This window comes from Pteronotus mesoamericanus, unplaced genomic scaffold, assembly GCF_021234165.1.
Source record: "Pteronotus mesoamericanus isolate MK-2021 breed Mesoamerican mustached bat unplaced genomic scaffold, CSHL_Meso_final scaffold_827, whole genome shotgun sequence".
Taxonomy (NCBI): domain Eukaryota; kingdom Metazoa; phylum Chordata; class Mammalia; order Chiroptera; family Mormoopidae; genus Pteronotus; species Pteronotus mesoamericanus.
The window spans coordinates 419,692-437,635 of NW_026555327.1; the positions used below are offsets into that span (position 1 = coordinate 419,692).

At 48.1% G+C, this 17,944-nt stretch overlaps 2 protein-coding genes across 3 annotated transcripts; one reads left to right on the top strand and one right to left on the bottom strand.

Moving 5' to 3' along the window:
• Positions 1–1,607: 1,607 nt before the first annotated feature.
• RAD23A (RAD23 homolog A, nucleotide excision repair protein) lies at positions 1,608–7,774 on the top strand. Of its 2 annotated transcripts, XM_054563588.1 has the most exons (9): positions 1,608–1,802; positions 3,670–3,831; positions 4,000–4,181; positions 4,320–4,375; positions 4,512–4,639; positions 4,891–4,969; positions 5,064–5,197; positions 6,769–6,933; positions 7,013–7,774. In XM_054563588.1, exons 1-9 carry the CDS (start codon positions 1,731–1,733, stop codon positions 7,124–7,126), a joined length of 1,092 nt encoding a protein of 363 aa, XP_054419563.1. In that variant the 5' UTR covers positions 1,608–1,730; the 3' UTR covers positions 7,127–7,774. The 2 variants fall into 2 exon arrangements, with proteins under 2 accessions (XP_054419563.1, XP_054419564.1); XM_054563589.1 differs by lacking the exons at positions 4,891–4,969; positions 5,064–5,197 and having other exon boundaries at positions 1,618–1,802.
• Positions 7,775–8,221: 447 nt separating this feature from the next.
• On the bottom strand, positions 8,222–10,463 carry GADD45GIP1 (GADD45G interacting protein 1). The gene is made up of 2 exons (XM_054563591.1): positions 10,076–10,463; positions 8,222–8,608 (listed from the first exon to the last, which is right to left on the bottom strand). The coding sequence occupies exons 1-2, from the start codon at positions 10,423–10,425 to the stop codon at positions 8,290–8,292; spliced, it is 669 nt and encodes a 222-aa protein (XP_054419566.1). The 5' UTR covers positions 10,426–10,463; the 3' UTR covers positions 8,222–8,289.
• Between the last annotated feature and the right edge of the window lie 7,481 nt (positions 10,464–17,944).

The window sequence follows — 17,944 nt, forward strand, 5'->3', positions numbered from 1 at the left end:
CTGAATGTCCCATAAGATTACAGGGGCCTTCATTTACCTCCACAAAACTCTGGGAAAGGAGGAATTAAGTGCCATTACAAATACTCCAGGTATTAACTCACTTGAGTCCTTACACCAAGCTGGTGAGTTTTAGTACCAGGTGAGTGTGATGAAGGGATAGGTCCAGAATATAGTAAGAGGTTGGGCAGGCATTTAAACCTACACGTTAGACACTATCTCATACCATTTTTTTTTTTTTTTTGAAGATTTATTTTTAGGAAAAGGAAGGGAGGGCGGGGGAGAGAGATGGATGTGTGGTTGCATCTTGCAAGCCCCCTACTGGGGACTTGCTTGCAACCTAGGCATGTGCCCTATGCTGTGAATCGAACCAGCAACACTGGTTTGCAGGCTGGTGCTCAATCCACTAAGCCACATCAGCTAGGGCTCATACCATCTATTTCACACAACTGTATATGTGTACCTGTTAACCTATTACAGAGTAAGACTCCATAGAGCAATCGGGCAGTGGTAAAAGCTATTCCTCTTAAGATATGAGAGAGTCTGGGCTCCTGCGGTTGGCCTAGGCTTGCTCTGCTGGGGTCCACAAGGCTGCCACTAAAGTCCAGCACGTAGCTGGACTTTAACCTTGTTTGCCAGGAGAGGTAAGAATCCCTGAAATGGGCCCAGACTGCTCTGATGGAAGCTTCTAGACTCAGAACGCAAAGCAAAGGGAGAAGTAGCAGGACTGGGTTACATTGGTTACAGTTGGGCAGTGGGTCAGGTGTTGGGTGACCGCCTTGTTCCTGGCTAGGGCGAATGCTTGGGTGGGACCTGTGAAATGAGCAGGTTCAGAGGAAGGTAATGGGCAGTCTAGGGTGGAGGTGTCGACCCAACAGCTGGGAGATAAGCCCAGCTTCATCTCCATCCAGCCTCTGAAACATCCTCTTCAGCTTTGGCCAACCAGCCCCTCAAGTCTTTGTTATTATTTGGATGGGCCTCCTTCAAGCTTCCCTCCTGTGTCCTGTGGCTGAGCCCCACCCCTTTGGGAAGCCTATCCAGGGCAAGCTTATGGAGAGACCTGTATTTGATGTGGGGGACTTGAAAATTAACATCTTCCTTAAATACTTTTGGGGTCAGAGAGTAGGGTGAGCAAAATGGTTGGGGAATTAGCAGCAGAGAGGTGGCCAAATGCATTTTTTAATTTGTATTTAATTGGTGACCTTTCAAGTATCCTTTCCAGTCCTAAGTTCTACTTTCAGGGCCTGATGGGTTCTTCTCAGGGTGGCCGGGCTAGAATAAAACTCAATTGGAACGTGCAAAAAAGAGGAACAGAGACTCTGGAGATATACAAGTATCTATAACAAGTACATTTAAATTTTTGTTCAGTGTCATAAAATGAAACGTTTAAGGGTCAAGGTAGGGACTTCGCAGCCATTTTGTGGCCTTATGACGTCACTGCTAGGGGCATAGCGTCACTCGCAGGAAGCCACTTGACGGGTGTGCGCTCTGAATGAGAAACGCCCTCCCCTCCTGCGGAGCCGAGTTTAGTGTGCGCATGCCTGTGGAGGCCTACGAAAGCCAATGGGGGGCGGGGAGAGCACGCCTGCAAGTCATGTGCTTTCATAGTCGGCGCGCGCAGCCCCTGCCCCGGAAGCGGTCGGCTAGCGGCGCGGCTGGGCGCTAAGATGGCGGCGGCGTGAATTGCATGTTGTGTGAGGATCCCGGGGCCGCCGCATCGCTCGGGCCCCACCATGGCTGTCACCATCACGCTCAAAACGCTGCAGCAGCAGACCTTTAAGATCCGCATGGAGCCTGACGAGACGGTGCGAGCCAGGCTGGAGCCCGGGGGTGGGGATGACGGGATCTGGGGGTGGGGTGGGGGCTGGGAGGCAGAGATCCCGGCGGGAGGGGCAGGGAGAGCGGCGCGGCACGAGTCCAGCTCACCTTTTCCAACCTGCCTGACTGTTCCGGACCATCCGCTCTCCTATCCCACGAGGATCTGCGGCCTAGACCCTGGCGGCTCGGTCGGCGTTCGTGCGCTTCTCTCCGGCCCCACCCCCGGGCGCCTGCCAGGTCCCGGCTCTAATGTCAGCGCTCTCGCGGGGCACGGGAGCCAGGCTCGGATGCCCGGCTGGGCTGCGCTCTGCGGAACGTGGGTTCTGAGTTCTCAGCCTTGCAAGCGTCTGCTCGGGGACGTTGGCGACCGAATCTGGGAGTAGTGGCCAGGAGATGCCGACTGATGATAGCAATGACGATGATAATGATAATAAACGGTCTGAATTTCAGTTGTCCATGTTTGTTGGCCGTTTGTTACTTGCTAGTTGATGAGATTTTTACTGTTATTATCTTACTAAATATGCAGAACAGGCTTGTCATTTAGGAACTCTTTGACTCCTCACTTTACAGATGTGGAAACCGAGGATTAAGGAACTTAGCCACAGTCACATCAGCCAGTAATGGCAGAGCTAGTATTCGAATTCGGTCTCCCTTATGTCAGATCCCACGGTGTAACCATTATCCTGCTTTTTTTTTTTTTTTTTTTTTTTTAGCAAAAAAGAGAATTTAGGATCTAACAAACATAATGGAGTGTAACTATGTATTTGGCACTTTTCGCACTACTACCCCATGAGGGACACATTCGTGTCTTCTTTTTGTAGGTTTCTTTTAAAAAGACTTTATTTTTTAGAAAAAGGAAGGGAGGGGGAGAGAGAGATCGATGTGTGGATGTGTGGTTGCATCGCGGGGGTAAGGGAGGGAGAAAAACATTGCACACATCAGTCTGTTGCCTCTCCCAAGCCCCATCCTGGGGACCTGGCCTCCATCCTAGGCAAGTGCCCTGAGCAGGAATTGAACTGGCTACCTAATGGTTAGCAGGGTAGCACTCAATCCGATGAGCCACACCAGCTAGAGCAGACACATGCAGACTTTCGCAAACTGCCCAGCTGTTTGACTTGGGAAGTTACTTAACCTCTCTGTGCTCCATTTTCTTAAATATGAAATGAGGCTAATGATATCTATTTCATACAGTTATTTTGAGGCTCTAAAAATGTGGTATAGCCCTGGCCAGTGTGGCTCAGTTGGGCGCTGTTCCACATCGCAGAAGGTCAACCGTTTGATTCGCAGTCAGGGCACGTGCCTTGGTTTCGGGTTCAGTCCCCAGTTGGGCACCTTCGAGATGCAACCTATTGATGTTTCTCTCTCACATCAATGTTCCTCTCTCTCTCTTACTCTCTTCCTCTCTCTAAAAATAAGTTTTTACTTATATATATATATAAAAATAAATATATATTTATGATAGCTTTATTAACTTAGATACTTTAAGTAAAAACCGATCACTGTATGCAACGTAGAATGAGGAACCTTCCTGTCTCCCCTAGGTTATGGTTTATTTTTCATCATACTTTACACCGTCTGAAATACATACTTGTTTTTTCTTTTCCCCACATGAGTATCATCTCCATGAGAACAAAGATTTGTTTTGTTCTCTGCTGTATCTTCAGTACCTGACACATTATAAACGTTCAGTAAATACTGTGTTCAATACAGGGATGATCAAATGAACTCAAATCTCCATTCTTGACTACGAAGCTTAACTTCTCTGCCATCAAGGCTTTCAGCCTCTCCTCGCCAGACTAGAAGGGAAGAGAGATTCTTGGGGTTTGCAATGACTGTTTGTACCACTCTCTCCAGGTGAAGGTGCTAAAGGAAAAGATCGAAGCCGAAAAGGGTCGTGATGCCTTCCCTGTGGCTGGACAGAAACTTATCTATGCTGGCAAGATCCTAAGCGATGATGTTCCCATCAGGGACTATCGCATAGATGAGAAGAACTTTGTGGTTGTCATGGTGACCAAGGTGGGTGAAGTGTGCTGGTTGTGAGGATTATATGGATTACCTAGGGAGCTGGCTAGAGCCTGTGTGCCCATAAGAGATTAGCCATAAATAGGGCGGGGCCAGGAGGTGGCTGGATGTTGAGGCTTGATAGGGATACTGATGCCTGCTCCCTTTTTCTGGGTGTGACAGGCCAAAAACAGCCCAGGCACCTCAGTACCCCCAGAGGCCTCTTCCACTGCTGCCCCTGAGTCCTCCACATCCTCCCCGCCGGCCCCTGCCTCAGGCATGTCCCATCCCCCACCTACCGTCAGAGAGGACAAGAGCCCATCGGAGGAATCAGTCCCCACAACATCCCCGGAGTCTGTGTCAGGGTAAGGCAGGGAGCAGCAGCCCCAGTTTGGGCCCTGGCCTCCCAGCACATTCCAGCATCCACTTACGTGGTTCTGTGCACCCAGGGGGAGGGAAGCTGCCTGAAGCCAGGGTCCGATTTCTCTCTCTTGAATTTGCAGCTCTGTTCCTTCTTCAGGTAGCAGCGGGAGAGAGGAAGACGCAGCCTCCACGCTAGGTGGGTGAGCAGTTCCCAGGGCAGAAGTGACTCGGTGTCCCCGCCATTAGCCGGGCCTTGTTGTATGGGTTTGGGAGGGCCAGGGAGCTGCCCATCCCTCTCCCTGGTGACCCAGACCTTGCTGCTCCCTCCACAGTGACTGGCTCTGAATATGAGACGATGCTGACGGAGATCATGTCCATGGGCTATGAGCGGGAACGGGTCGTGGCAGCCCTGAGAGCCAGCTACAACAACCCCCACCGAGCCGTGGAGTATCTCCTCACGGTGAGGTGGGGGTACCGCCTTCAGGGGAGGCTTCCAGGGAGTACATGGGCTTCCGTGCCCTGATGGGTGGTCAGGGAGGCAAAACCTGACCCCAAAAGCCTTTGGGTTGTAGTTCCAGCCAGGAAAAGCTTTCTGTAGAAGGTTGGACATGAGCAGCGGGGTGGGCCTCACCTGTTTCCTGCCAGGACTGAGCACACAGGAGGGAGGCAGCGGGTGGTCTGTGCATTAGAACTTAATAGGACCCCTGACAGGGAATTCCTGGGAGTCCCGAGCCAGAACACGGTTCTGTCCAGGAGAGCCAGGTATCTGAGCAGCCGGCCACAGAAGCAGGTGAGTTGGGAGGTGCGCATGTGGGGTGTCTGCTGTCAAGACATGCTTCTGGGAGCCCAGCCTAGGGTCTGACCACATGCCTCCCTCCTGCCAGCGGGAGAGAACCCCCTGGAGTTCCTGCGGGACCAGCCCCAGTTCCAGAATATGCGGCAGGTGATTCAGCAGAACCCGGCGCTGCTGCCTGCCCTGCTTCAGCAGCTGGGCCAGGAGAACCCGCAGCTTCTGCAGGTGCGGCCCTGGGGCTCGTCGGGAGCCAGTGTGGCCAACACCTCCCTCCCCTTCCCTGTGGGAACCACAACCGGAAAGAGTGAGCCTGGCCCAACACCCTTCGTAGGCATTCATCTGTACTTGGAAAGCTGGACTAACTACAGTCTCCTGCTGCTCCTGTAGAATGGGTGACCTATTCTGTTTCATATAATCCTCCCAATCACCCTGTGCTGTCATCATTGCCCTCATGGAAGAAGACACCAGAGGCTTGGAGCAGCCCGGCAGCTGGTGGAATGTGTGTGTGTCTGCCTCCAGCTTCTAGGTCCTGTGCTCTGCCTTCAGTGTCTTGTGGTTCTGACTGTGTCTTGGCCTCACGTACACTTGGTGCTTCATACTTGGCATGTCATTAGAGTTACCTTGCAGTGCCCAGGACCGTTGTGCCCCAGTTGGCTCTGGGTCCCCCATTGAAGGCCTGCTCTCTCATTCAGAATCGGTCGTCTGCTGCTGCTTCCCCAGCATCTGTGTTCTTACGCTGGCTGCTCCTGCTCGCCTCCTCCAGATGTAGAGCTCAGGCTGCACCTGTTCTTTATCTGAACTCGGTCCTCCTCATGAATAGTCCTACAGCGTTCAATGGTGACCCAAATCTGTGCAACCAGCCCAGACCTTTGGATGCCACGCTCTTCCGTGGCTGACTTCATGCCTCCACGAAAGTGCTTTCCAGGTGTCTAAGGTTTCAGAACAGACCCTCCTCCCATCCCTCTCTGTCCCTACAAGGACCAGTGTGGGGTTGCTTGAGCCCCAAGCCCTTGGGGACCGCTGGGGCTATCTTACACCTGTCATGTCTGCTATACTTCCAGAACATCTCCATCAGCTCAACCCTGCATTCAGTCTCCATGGCTGATACCTTTTCTCCCACCTGGTTGCCTGGCAGCCAGGCCTCTGTTTCTGCACAGCCCTTATGGTCCATTCTCCACCAGGAGCCAGAGTCCTGAAAAAGCACATCATTGATGTGAAAGTTGTCAGATGTATGTAAAAAGAGTTGTATCAGAACTTCTACGTAGGCAACATCCAGATGAATTGAGGTTTTGAAAAGGTACCCAGATTTGCCCAGCACCATTGTGTCCCGTCACACTAGAAGACAATAGAAGAAAGCAGTTCTGGTCCCTGCTTTCCTCTCTGATCTCAATTTGTTTCTTCTCTTCCCCTCTTACTTGGTTTTACCATATGGACCTTGTTTCTGGCATTTGCCAAATGCATCCCCACTCCCTGATCTTTGCAGTTGCTGTTTGCTGTACCTGTAGGAAAGTTCCTTTCCTCCTGGCCTAACATGCTTTTCCTAGCCCGGTGTCTGCTGTATGCCAGGCCCAGTATTTACATTGTAAATTAGTGCCCATTTATTTGCTTATGGCCTGTCTCCTGCCCTGGAACATCACCTCCACCAGGATGGGGTCTACTCGTCACTGTGTTGCTGCTTGGCCAGAATAGGCACCTTCTAGATACTTACTGAGTGAATGAGAAGGCACGGGCTGTGATAGGCACATGGGGAGGTCGGCCAAGGCTGTGGGTCACCATCCCTTCCCTTTCTCCCACAGCAAATCAGCCGGCACCAGGAGCAGTTCATCCAGATGCTGAACGAGCCCCCTGGGGAACTGGCGGACATCTCTGACGTTGAGGGTGAGGTGGGTGCCATAGGCGAGGAGGCCCCACAGATGAACTACATCCAGGTGACACCACAAGAGAAGGAAGCTATAGAGAGGGTAAGAGGTGTGGCTGAGGGGTGACCCTTCTGGCGGGTAGGCCCCCACACCTTGCTTATACCTGCCCATCTTCCCACAGTTGAAAGCCTTGGGCTTCCCAGAGAGCCTGGTGATCCAGGCCTACTTCGCCTGTGAAAAAAATGAGAACTTGGCTGCCAACTTCCTCCTGAGTCAGAACTTTGATGACGAGTGATTGCCAGGAGGCCAGGCCGCCTACTGCCCTCACCCTATCCCAAATCCAAAAAAAGTTTTATAAAAGAAAAAAATATATATATATTCATGTTTATTTAAGAAGTGGAAAGTCAAAAACCTTAAGGAAAAAAACACCCCAACTTCCCACCCTCCTGAAGTAGCTCCCATTCCCATCCTGGCCTGAGAAGACCTGGGCCAGACAGCTGTCTCCCTATCCCCCGCCCTAGCCCAGCCTGCTCCAAAGAGCTGGCAGGACTGGAGATGACAGATGGGCCCCTCTTGGCCTCTGTCCCAGCTCCCTGCAGCCAGATGGAGAGGGCTGCCTGCTTCCCTGTCCCCCAAAGAGCCCCAAAGACCTCCCCACCCTTCGAGGGTGAGGGGAAGCTGGAGCCCCCAACTTTTGATCTTTCATTGGAATGGCCCAAATCTTCCCTTCTGGGGTGAGCGCTGAGAGGCCCAAAGCCCCCTCTGCAATGTGTCCGTGGCCTTGGCCTCCAGCCTGCATCCCGTCACTGAGGGGTGGAGGCGGCCAGGCTTCTCCTGTCTGGGGAAGGGGTAACATCAGCTGCTGTGGAGGTCGAGGCCACCCCCCACCCCAGTACAAAACCGTGTCTCTGATAAAGATTTTGAAGTGAATAAAGTTTTAAAAGCCCATCCTGTGGTTTGTGCCTGCTGGGGTTTCCCACTCCAGCTCATCTGGCTCTGGGAGCTAGTTGGGCACAGGCTATGTGGGAATGCCAAGAAGGGGCAGAGAGGTCTGTCAGCTTCTGCAGATAGGGGCTCCCAATAGATCCTCTTCCCTCAGAAGCTGTCTCATTCCCCCACAGTGGGCCCCAGCCCCAGCCCCGACTTGGAAGAGCTGCTTCTTCCTGCCCCCTGACCATCATCACCAGTCTTTTTTGGCTACGCTTCCCCCCTGATAATTAATAGAGATTAATGTTGGTAAACAGAAGCCTTCTCCTCTGCCATCTGCTCCTCTATTATTTCCCCATTGCATCCCCATTCTCTCCTCCTGAAGCATGGCCTGGAGTCCCCCAGTGGGCAGTGCCAGGGAAGGGTGGGGGATTCCCTGGCCCCAGGTGTTAGGGAGGGGTACGTTGAGAGAACGAAAAGCTCTTGGCAGGTGGGGCTGTTGGGCAGCAGGTTTTATTGAGAGAGAAAAGTTCAGGAGCTGGGTTCCACAGAGGCTGCTGGGTCCTGGACTGCAGTGGCGGCCAGTGCAGCAGCTCGTGCCTCCTTCTTTTGTCTTTGTTTTTCCTCCTTGAGGCGCTTGCGCTGCTGCTTCTCCAGGTCCTGCAGCAGCTCCTGAAAGCGGGCACTCCTTGGGTCCACATGGTAGCCCAGGCGCTCCTGGGCCTCCGCCTGCAGCCGGGCACGCCGTTCCTTGTCGGCCTTCTCCTTCTCCCTGCGCTCCTGCTGCTGCCGCCGCCAGTTCTCAATCATCTGTGGCATCTTAGCCATGCGCTCTGCAATGAGCTGCTCCCTGCAGGGGAAGGAGGGTGGGCGGTGAGGGCAGTGACACCCAGCCAGAGCTGCACCCATCTATCTACATTCCACCGTCCGGCCTTTGCCTATACTTTGCTTCCCAGCTCCTCCATTGAGATGAAAAACTGGGAAGACTTATCTTGGTCACTATCTGTCAGGAAAAGTCCTGAATAAGGGAAGAAACAGGAAGGAGAGATGGACTCATGTTTGACCTAGGGCAGTGGTCCCCAACCTTTTTGGCACCAGGGACCGGTTTTGTGGAAAGGCGGGGTGTGGCTCAAGCTCACCTGCTGTGGATGGGGGGCAGGTGAGGAGCTCAGGCATCCCTAACAGGCCCAGGCCCATGGGCTGGGTGGGCAGGGTCGGGGAACCCTGATCTAGGGCATGAGGGGGCTGAGCCCTAGTAACCCCCCAGAAGCAGACCCCAACTTAATATTTCACTGGGCTGTCTACTGCACCATGTATGCACACTGTGCCAGTCCATTCCCATGGACATCACTGACCACCTACTGTATGTTAGGCCCAGCACTACGCACATGAGTGAAGGCAAGGAATGGATTAGACCTTTCCAACCAATCCTGTGAATTTGTAGGTGCCAGTTACAGCTCCATTTTAAGAATTCGAAACGTGAAGCTGGAAGAACTAAAGCCTCACAACGGGTAATCCAGATGGGGTGGGGCAGACAGGAGACTGACTGGGGTTCACATCCCACCTTCACAGTTCACTGGAGGTGACTCTACGTTCCCAGGTCTGTTTTCCTGTCTCTAAAAGGAGAATGATCCCTGCTTCCTCTTACAGCTGTTGTGAGGACAAGTACAATTAAACACCAGGAACACAACTGGCCTGCTTCCCCAGCTAGTCTGCTCTGGCTGGCTCTTCCCTCCAGGAATTGGCACCATCCTGATACCACTGGTCTTGCCTACATAATTTGGGTCAAGTATAATCCTTTAAGACCTGCTTCTGAGTCTGTCCTCTGCCCTTGATTCCAGACCATTACTTTCCATTCTATGGACCCAGTTACACTGATGGCCTGGCTGTCCCTTAAAGCACCTTCCTACCTCAGGGCCTTTGCACTAGATGTTTCCCCTATCCAGAACACTTCCCCTAAGATATTCCCATGGCCGTGTCTCACCATTCAAGTGTCTGCTTAAATATCAAGTTTAAGTCCCAAACCAAAGCCACTCTCCGTCTGCACTCTTCACCAAATTTTATCTTCCTAAATGGTTCTCTGCCGCCAGCTGAAACATTTTGCTGTGTTCCCCGCACCTGAGACAAGGCCTTGCACACAGTAGGCGCTCAGTAAAGATTTGCTGATGATGAAGTCTGTTGTGCAGCTATGTGAGCATGCGCATAAATTTACAGTATGCAAACCCCGCGATCACAACCCGTGGGGGTACCGTTCGCCCCTCGGGCCGCGGAGAACGAGACCCGCAGGCCACTGCCATGTCTGACCTCACGCACGCACCTGGCCTTACGCTTCTGCTCTTCGGCCAGCTGCTGCACCCGCACTGACTCCTGCATGGCCGCCAGGCTCGGGTACCATTCACTCTCCTCTGCCTCCAGCTCGCGCAGCTGTTCCTGCGACGGCCACAGCGAACCAGCGGCCACCCCGGAGGCCTCGCCGTGGCGTGCGAACTGCTTGGCCGCGTAGCGTGGCCCCAGCTGCCAGCGCGGAGTCAGCGGGTCATCCGGGTCTGGCCACCAGGGGCCCGGCGAGCGGCGCGGGGGCGGCGGCGTCCGGTAGCCACGAAAGCCTGGGCCCAGGGTAGCAGCCAGCCCGAGCAGGGTCTGCGCCTGCCTCACGGGCGCCGCCATTTTGCCTGTACGAGGTCCTCGAGGGCCGGCCAAGCTGACCGCGGCGCTGCCTGCGCGCGAGGTCCCAAGGGGGCGGGGCGAGGTGAGGAGTGTTTCGGCTACCTCAGTTCGAGGCAGTGGGGAGTAGGGTGTAAAAATTTTTTATACATTTCCAAATCTAACAAAATTTTGTTTTAGCAGTTATTTATTAAAACTATTTAAAGTTTAGTTGTATACATTAAAAGTAGCATTTAATTTTTAATATTAAGTTATAGTCAATTATTTTAAACAACTTGAATAAAACGTTTAAATGTTTCAACTTTCAGTCTACATAATTTAAATTTTAAACATTTAAATGTTCATAACATTAAATATCTATGCTTTTTAATTTGATTTTAATATAATTAAAAATTATTTAAAATCTCGTTTTAGTAGACGTTTTAGTATGTATCTAAAACATTGTATATAATAATTATTAAGATATTGACTTAATTTCTTATATTTTAAAGTGTTTGATTATGGCTCAGAAATTAAACACTTTTTTAAAAAAGATCTTATTTATTTATTTTTAGAGAGATGGGAAGGGAGGGAGAAGGAGAGGGAGAGAAACATGGACTGGTTGCCTCTCACATCAAACCAGCGTCGCTCTGGTTGGCAGGCGGTGCTCAATCCACGGACCCACACCAACCAAGGTCTTTTTTTTTTTTTTTTTGGTGCCTTCTGTCCCCAGGGTGCTTGGGTCCCTGTGGGTGGGTCCCCCTGGGTTTCTGTAGGAGACCGGTCCCACTGACCTTGCTTCTCTTCCACTTCAAACACTATTTTTAAGAAAGGATTTCAACCTTAAACAGGAAGGAAATTCTAACTCATGCTGCAGTATGGATGAACCTGAAAGATACTATACTGAATGAAACAAGCCAGTCACAAAAGTACATATGTTGAGTTATGTGATTCCATTCATAGGAGGTCCCTAGAGGAGTCAAATTTGTGGTGGGTGCCAGGGATTGGGGGAGGGGCATGGGGCGTTAGTGTTTAATGGGGACAGAGTTTCAGTTTGGGGAGATGACAGAATCTGGAGATGGATGGTGATGATAGTTGCAAAACACTGTGAATGAGTGTGCTTAGTGCCTCTAAACAGTACACTTAAAATGGTTAAGATGGTAAAGATTATGTATATTTTATTACCAAAAAGAAAGAAAGGAGGAATTGAGGTTTGCTCACTGAACCAGGAAGCCTGGACAAGAATATTTGTAGGTCACAGCAGTACTGCATATACCATAAATATCAATCCCAAGCTGGATTCTCTCCTGTGGGTGTTCAGTGTCATTTCATCGGTGTTCCTTTGCAGCAGAAGGGATACCTACATTTTGATGTTTCAGCTGACAGGTTACTACACAGGAATGTAGGAACAAAAATTACAACTGCTCACAGTGACGTTAATGAGTCTCATAGACATCATATGCAACAAAATGACAGGACCAAAGGATTCCTTTTCATTCTAGAAATCAGGATGGGATGCCTTTGGTAAGGGTGAGGAGGCACCTAGGTGGTGGTCACATGGAGGGCAGTCACTTTGAAATAGCTCACTGAGGTGGGCAACCCATTCTGTTTGCTTTTCTATATGTGGACCCCATTCCATATTATTTCTTTAAAAATGATTTTAATTATTTTTTTTAGAGAAAGGGGAAAAGAGGGAGAAAAGGAGAGAAACATTGATGTGCAAATGTGTCCTGACCCGGAATCAACCAGCAACCTTTCGCTTTGCTGGATGATGCCCAACCCACTGGGCCACACGAGTCAGGGCTCCGTATTATTTCTTGAGCTTGCACTACAGTGAGGCCTGAGTTATAAATAGTCTTTAAGCTGTAATAAACTGTATCTGTGAGTTGTCTACTTTCCTGTAGATGTACTATATTTCACAATTTAAAGCTGAAGATACACAAAACATAAAGGATTACAGAGAGCAGTCTTACCCCGACCTGTCATCTTCCCCTTTCCTGTCTGAGCGCCCCTCAACTTGTTTCAGTTTTTATGTATCCTAAAGAGTTGGTTTACACATTGTTATTTACAGTGTTAATAAATTATTTCACAAGAACAGAAGAATCACTTATGTCATCACTCCAGTTGAACAAATACAGAGTGGAGCAAAAGCAGGTTTATTGTTCATAGGGAAAACAATACAATAATTAGTGCATAATAATACAAGAATAAACTCTTTCATGTACTCACAACTATAAACCAACTTTGCCCCACCCTATATCAACACTTTGGCTCTATTACTTCAGATCTTTTTAAAAAAATTCCTTTTTTGCCCTGGCTGGTGTAGCTCAGTGGATTGAGTGCCAGCCTGCAAACCAAAGGGTCACCGGTTCGATTCCCAGCAAGGACACATGCCTGGGTTGTGGGCCAGGTCCCCAGTAGGGGGCGTGCAAAAGGCAACCACAAATTAATGTTTCTCTCCCTCCCTTTCTTCTTCCCTTCCCCTCTGTCTAAAAATAAATAAATATTTTTTAAAAATTCCTTTTTATAAAAATTTATCCCTACTATGGAAGCCCCCAATGACAGAAATACCTCCATCTACAAATGCCACCCCTTTCCCTCCCCACCCTTCTGAGGATTAACAATTATTTTGAAATTAGTTTATTCTTCCAGGACCAGCCTTTGTGTATTCATTACTTATCTGAAGTCTGTGGAAACAATGTACAATATATATTTTTTAAACAGTGTACAAAAATGGTATCCTGAAGGTATTAGTTTGCAACTTTTCTCCCTTAACTTTATGCTTTCCAGATGTTTCCATGTGGATCCCTGTAGATTTATTGCATGTGTGCTGTAGCTGTGTTTTTCACATTATGAGTCATAGGGTTTATTATTGATTCAGGAAATCGATGAGGTAAGTTACAACCAGCACTTATTTATTTCCAGGTTTACAATTAAGGGAAGAATGATTAATATAAAAATACTTTATTTAAAAATTGTTTATTTTTTAAAAGTTGTGACAAAATACACATAAAACTTACCATCGTAACCATTTTTAAGGATACTATTTGGTGGCATTAAACATATTGACATAATTGTGTGATCACCACCTCCCGTCTCCAGAACTTTGTCGTCTTACAAAACAGAAATTTTGTCCCTGTTAAACACTAACCCCCCTCTCCCCTCCCCCCGGCCCTGGCACCCACCATTCTACTTCCTGTCTCAGTGAATCTGACTCCACCAGGGACCGCATATGTGTGGAATCTTACAGTATTTGTCCGTGACTGGTTTATTTCACTTAGCATGATGGGCTCAAGTTCATCCACATCGTAGCATGTGTCAAAATGTCCTTGCTTTTCAAAGGTGAATAATATTACCTCATGTATTTATTACATTATGTTTATCCATTCATTCATTGATGGACATTCGAGCTGCTTTCACCTTTTGGCAATTGTAAATAATGCTGCTATGAATATAGGTGTCCAATGGTTATTTAATAGGAAAAACAGAATAAAAATATCAGATTGTATCACATGAAGTAAGGGCAAGTACTGTGTGGTAAAACTTTTATTGCTGTCATAGGTACATGTATGTATTACTAGTATTCCAACTGCAATTATATGCTAACAAACCTTCCCTAAACAACTATTTTTATTACGTACATGGGTTGTGTGGATCAGGGATGTAGGCAAGGCACAGCGGAGATGGCTTGTCTCTGCTCCATGCTATCTGCAGCCCTAGCTGGGAAGAATTCAAAGTTGAGTGACTTGACTCCTGTCCTCCAGAATTTTCAGAGGGCATCTTCATATGTTCATATCTCATGACTGACATTGGCAGGAGCCTCAGCTGGGCTACCAGCTGGAATATCTATACAGTGGACTCTTTCAAATGGGCCAGGTTGAGTTTCCTTGCAACATGGCAGCTGGGTCCCAAGTGAACAAGGCTGAGATGCTGGCACTTTTATGACTGAGCCTTGGAAGTCACATGACATCATTTCTGTTGTATTCTATTGGTCGAGCCAGTCACAAAGGTTGTTTAGGTTCAAGGGGAAGGGTCAGAGACTTAGTCAATTGAAGAATTGCCAAGGTCACTTTTGTCAAGGCCTGTAAATAAAATGTATTTCTTCCTGTGCTCAGTGGTTAAAAAAAAAAAAGTTTGAAAAAAAAAACCCCTCTCTTCTTGATACTGTCCATGGTATGAATAAACTATAATTATTCCATCAGGCTGTTTGATGAGCATTTGTTTTCACATTTTTTGTTTTGATTGCAGAAATTATGCTGTAGTGAACCTCCCTGTCTGTGTCCCATGGGAAACTCTTCCTGGAGTGTTCAATAAATCTAAGTCTTTCCCCGGGGTTTGCTGAGGGACAGGTGTGGTTGAGGTCTGGGGTTGATGTCCAGTGAATGAAGCAAACTGAGGGAGGAGGTGAGGTGAAGAGTGTCAGGCAGGGGCCAGCCATGCAGGCATTATGGGACATGAAGGGGGTTCTAGTTTTATTCCAAGGGCAATGGGGAGCCATGGGAGGACTTTGAGCAGAGGAGTGATGAACATGATTTATGATTCTCCTCTGGTCGTTGAGCAGAAAACGCAATGAGAGGGTAACATGTAGAAACAGGAAGACCCATCAGGAAATGGAAGGGGCCATGTTGCCGTGTGGTCCCTGACCTGTGGGGACTTTGCATTAATTACCTTTGCTATTACCATGCCTAGAACTTTCTCCCAGGATCTTTACACCGTGGGGTGTTCTTTTTATTATTGATTTAAAAAAAGATTTTATTTACTTATTTTTAGAGAAAGGAAGAGAGGGAGAAAGAGAGGGAGAAGAACATCAATGTGTGGTTGCCTCTTGCATGCCCCTTGCTGGGGACCTGGCCCGCAGCTCAGGCTTGTGCCCTGACTGGGAATTGAACTGGTGACCCTTTGGTTCTCAGGCCAGCACTCAATCCAGTGAGCCACACCAGCCAGGGCTGATTTCTTTTCTTTTTCTCTCTCTCTCTCTCTTTTTTTTTTGAAAGAGAGAAGAGAAATATCAGTTTGTTGTTCCACTCATTTATGCATTCATTGGTTGCTTCTTGTATGTACCCTTACTGGGGGTGGAACCTGAAATCTTGGTGTATCTGGATGATGTTCTAACCAACTGAGCTACCCGGCCAGGGCAGGCTTCTTGTCATTCAGGTTTAACTGAATGGTCACCTCCTGTTTTCCTTGGATCTTGGGAGATGCAGGAAATGAGGTAGGGATTGTCCCTGACCTCAAACAGCTTACATTATTTGGGTAAGACACATAAATAATTACAGTGGAGGTGAAAGAGGAAGAAAGTGCTTGGAATGGGACTGATGGACAGTCAAGTGTGGTATATCTGAGCTGCAGTTTTCTCTCAGATCAGGAAGTTTGGGAACTGCGCTGAGAAACACAAGCCTAGAGGTTAAGAGAAGGCACTCTGATGTCTAACCAGCCTGCAATGAGTTTCAGCTGCTGGCCAGGGCGGGCCACACAGCTGGTACCACATGGTCATGGGAGAGGAGCTTCTGAGGGCAGGCCTTAAATTGAAGGAAAAGTCACACACATAAAATTAATCATTTTAAAGTGAAAAATTGAGTGGCACTTAGTACAGTCACAATGTTGTACAACCACCTCTTCTATCTAATTCTGGAACATCTTCATCACCCCAAAGGAAGCTCCCTACCCATTAACAGTCCAATTCCCTCCTCCCTTTAGTCCCTGGCAATCGCTAACATACTTTCCATCTCTATGGATTTGCCTATTTTGTACATTTCATATAAAGGGAGTCATGCAATATGTGACCGTTTGTGTCTAGATTTCTCTTACTTAGTATGTTTTCGAAGTTCATCCATATGGTAGCTAAATGCATCAGTACTTGTTATGGACTGAGTTGTGTCCCCCCAAAATTCATGCGTTAAAGTACTAACCCTCAGTGCTTGCCTCAGAATATGACCATATTTAGAAATAGGGTCTTTAAAGAAGTAATTGAATTAAAATGAGGTCATTAGGGTGAGTCCCAATCCAGTATGACTGATATCCTTATTTTAAAAAAAGAGGAAATTTGGACACAGACACACAGAGAGGAAACACCATGTGTAAAGACACAGGGAAAAGATGACCATCTAGGCCCTGGCTGGATAGCCCAGTTGGTTAGAGCGTCAGCCTGATACACCAAGGCTGTGGGTTCAGTCCCCAGTCAGGGCAGATACAAGAAGCAACCAATGAGTGCATAAGTAAATGGAACAACAAATTGATCTCTCTCTCTCTCCCCACACCCCCATCTCTCCTCAATAAATTAAAAAATAATAAAAAAGATGGCCATCTATAAGCCAATATAAGCCAAGGAGAGAGGTTTCAGAAGAAACCAGCTTTGCTGACAACTTGATCTTGGACTTCCAGCCTCCAGAGCCATGAGACAAAAAATTTCTGTTGATAAAAACCTCTGCACAGTCTTTATTCTGTAGTTAAAGACCCCCCACCGTTACTTTATTATGGCAGCCCTAGCAAATTAATGTAATGTAGTACTTCATTGATGTTTATAGCTGAATGATATTCTATTGTAGGGAATTGTTTTTCTTGTAATCAAAGATGGAAAATAACCTAACTATCCAAGAATAGAAGACTTGTTAAAGAAATGACTGAATATTCATAGGATGGAATACTATGCAGATGTTAAAAAAGAATAAAGGCAGTCTCTAAGTCGGGAGGGAGTCTCAAAGTGTGCCGTCCAGGCCAGCAGCATCAACACCGCCACCTGGGACTTGTTAGCAATGCAGGTTCTCAGGCTCCACACAGAATCAGATACTCTACGAATGGGGTCTTGTGTGGAGCTCTCCAGGTGACACTGAGGCAAGTTCAAGTCTGAGACCGTCTGCTGTATATAACCATACAGTCCAGGGGTTCAGAGCAGCCCTGGGGTGCTTTAAATTTTATTTTATTTTATTTTATTTGTATTAGAGAGAGAGGAAGGGAGGGAGAAAGAGAGGGAGAAATATTGATGTGAGAGAGAAACATCGATTGGTTGCCTCTCCCTCGCGCCAGGACCGGGACTGAGGACAGAACCTGAAACCTAGGCATGTGCCCTGACCAGAACTGAACTGGTGAACCTTCGTTTTGTAGGAGGGCGCCCAGCCAACTGAGCCACACTGGTCAGGGCCTGGGTGGGCTTTTTAAAAACGCCAGTGCATTTGGCCCATCCCTAGAGATTCCAGTATAATTGACCTGGAGCAGGGTCTGGTCAATTCCCCACTTCGAGGTGATGTTAATGTGCGGTCAGGAGTGCGAACCACTGATGGGGAGTAAGTGTAAAAATCCAGGTGGAAAAGAGTCATGTTCCAAAATGTTCTTTTGCAGGGATGTGATAGTTAAAATGTGGGTAATGGAGAAATAAATTTAGGGTATGTATGGACAGTGGAATACTCTTCCACAGTGAAAAGGGCAGACCATTGAGTACAGGTGAAAGTTAAAAGAATCAATATATTATGATACCATGCATATTAAATTTAAAATACACAGAACGATTTTATGTATCTTTTGTGAATGGATACAGTGATGAGGATTG